The 2,940-nt window shown below is 35.5% G+C and overlaps 1 protein-coding gene across 1 annotated transcript; it reads right to left on the bottom strand.

The window, feature by feature from the left end:
• Positions 1-669: 669 nt before the first annotated feature.
• Positions 670-2,358, bottom strand: LOC138637858 (probable G-protein coupled receptor 148). Its single transcript, XM_069726783.1, has one exon. It carries the CDS (start codon positions 2,356-2,358, stop codon positions 1,303-1,305), a length of 1,056 nt encoding a protein of 351 aa, XP_069582884.1. The 3' UTR covers positions 670-1,302.
• Positions 2,359-2,940: the final 582 nt, after the last annotated feature.

Here is a 2,940-nt window from a genome sequence, read left to right as displayed (position 1 = left end):
TGTTACTCCATTTGATTGTTCATTATTAAAATGGTAAGAAGGAATAAAATGCAATATCTTATATATGCATATGTCCCTCATACAATCAATATTGAAATGTTGTACTTTTTTTCTAAATAAAAGTCCAGGAAGTCAGTGCAAAGAGATGTTTTACATAATGATCATATATCCAAATAACTGTTTATTATTCCAAGTGCATCTAAAAATGTACATATTATTGAATACACTGCCTATGCAGAAATTTTATTCTCCACAGGAACAGATCACCCACTTTGTGTAATCTGATCTTGCAGTAATAATACTTTACTTTTTTTACTAACATACATTAGAAGTACAGGACAGGTGTAAGGGAGTAAGACTATAGAGTCTGAGTACACAAATACGTGTTTGTGGGTGGTCTGCGTCTATGAAAAGCAAGTTATTCTGCGTAGTAGAAGCTGTAGACATGAAAATTACAGTATTTCAGAACCTATAGGAAAAATATGATGATGAAAAAATAACAATGTATATTATTTTGCCATGTTGTTGAACAATATATAACCTGTTTCTCTATGTTTTATACAGGCATAATGCCATTGCAATAATTACAATCTAACTCTTCCTCTAACATTAGCTTTACAACATATCTGCAATGGATGGTAGCATGGTAAAACAATCAATCCAATGCATACAGAAAATATATCTATATATACAATGAGATGATAAGAACCAAGCCGGGATAAATATTGACATGATTGATTCTTTAAAACAGAATAATTGATGTACATTTTATGTTTCTTCATTTTTTTTTCTTGTAGACCAATATGCATAAACAGTATTATGCTGTTATCTATAGTCTGGTACGATGACTTCTTATGGATAATTCAATCAAAAGAAGACATACAAAAAGTTTGTTCATGATGTTATTTCACTTCTGCGACTTTGAAGGTTTACTAAAAACACACCAACAAGGCAAAAATTGTGTGAATTCAATTATCTTTATAAAAAAAGTTATTCTGCTGCTCAGTCCAAAACCAATAAAAGTCTGATTCTTCATCTGACCACACACAGAGGGAAATTTTAGTACTGATCCTTCAGCACAAAGAGAGTGATGATAGATATCCAAACTGTAGGTATTATATTTTCTAACATACTCACAAGTGATAATTATTGGTGGTCCTCAGGTTTTTGTGCTTCATTCATTCATTCATTCGCCAAGCTCTTATGTAATTGGCCATAATTGTGAGGAAGCTGCTTAAATGTGGATATTGGAAGTCACTTGTTTCTGCAAACTTCTGTTGTTGTCCAAAATGACCAAATATCTCACCTTTCATATATAATCGGTGCAACATGTCGGTGTTTTCTCAATCTATAAAAGATCTTCATTGACTTATATATTTCCCTATACCGAAGCCCATACAAACATGGCGATGCAGCTTTTGGCAAGATAATTAATACATTGCAGATTGTCAGTGTTATCCATAATCCTGTTCGTAAACCAATTACCTTACCCATATAGAGCAACGCATCTGACAACAGCAGGAGAAGTGGGCTCAGATAGAAGAACAGTATGGTGTGGTGCAAAACAAAAGTTACGCTTGCTCTTGAATACACACTTTTCCAGATTCCAGTTTCCCTTGTTTTATAGCATAAAACAATATAACAGCAGAAGATTAAAGAGAAGCATAAAAGAAAAATAATGACCAACAGGATATAACTCAGTTTTAGAGCGTCATCTCCGTGTAAAGCCATGAGTAGAATCACTGGTAGGGAACACAGCTCGAGAGGACATGGTCCAAGTTTTTGAGTAAAATACAAGGCTAAAAAGACCACTGCAGGAAAGAAAAAGGATGAAAACCAAAGCAGTATTAACAATTTCTTAGTTCTTTGTGCAGGAAGCAACGACATATAATGAAGAGGCCATAGAACTGCCAAGTAAGTGTCCACCACCATTGAAGCTGTGGTGAGGACACCACCACAGTAGGCAACAGCCAGCAAAAAGAGAATCAGAGTGCAAATATGCCTTGAGATCTTCCAGTTCATCATGTTACATACTGTCGTCGCAGTATACAGGATGAGGTATATCAAGTCAAAGAGCAGTATATTTCCAAGTAGCAGAAATCTTGTTTCATGACGCATGTTGATGTTGGAGCAAATGGAGAATATTATTAAAGGAGTGAAGAAGAGTGCTATGACACAGCAAAAGACTGTTGGTATAAGAAACAAGTTCGTTTGTGAGGGAGATGGGAAAATTATCCACTCTTGTATCATGTATTGTGATGGTGGGTCAATTTTAAAGGTGTCGTTCTGATGCATCTCTCTTTGCAGCATGATTGAAGCATTGAGCAATTGTGGCAGGCTGCATTCTGATGTGTTCATGGTTCTTTAACTCAGAGCAAGCCTTCCCGTTAGGCTAAATTTTTCCCCAAAATCTCATTCCTTAGTTTTTTCCTGTTGGATATGAGGATGTTTTTTCAAGTCAGCGTCATTTCCAATTTTTCTTTTCTCCTATAAATGTCCTAGAATATAGTATCTTCCAGGGATATGTGATGAAACATCTCCGAGTTGTGTGTCTGAAGCCTTGTCCGTCCTCTGAAAGTTGAGTCTCTGGTTTCTCCACTATAATAATAAAGAAACAGATGGGATCGCTCGCTGATTACACACATGTGCAATAAAACAGAACATTCCATGTGCACCATGTCACACAAGCCATCATATCGCCTCTCTTAATTGTAGCAGAAAGCAGCATATATCGGCTCCATTCAATATAATCAATACTACATTTAGCTTTCCTCTAAGGACTAACTGGCCAATGAATGATAATAGATTCTGTCATACAAGGAACATAATATTTGTTCTCAGGTGTGATATCATCATGGCGCCTCTAAAAGAACATTCAATAATTGTCTATGTACTTTCCAATAAGAAAAGAACATAATGATATAACAGAACACTTGGGGA

The sequence above is a fragment of the Ranitomeya imitator genome, chromosome 5, assembly GCF_032444005.1.
Source record: "Ranitomeya imitator isolate aRanImi1 chromosome 5, aRanImi1.pri, whole genome shotgun sequence".
NCBI lineage: Eukaryota > Metazoa > Chordata > Amphibia > Anura > Dendrobatidae > Ranitomeya > Ranitomeya imitator.
Note: the sequence above shows the minus strand (reverse complement) of the source record. Positions and strands in the feature narration are given on the sequence as shown.

What these genes read in the sequence shown, in the direction of transcription:
- LOC138637858 (XM_069726783.1), bottom strand. Translation starts at nt 2,358, where the DNA reads ATGAACACATCAGAATGCAGCCTGCCACAATTGCTCAATGCTTCAATC.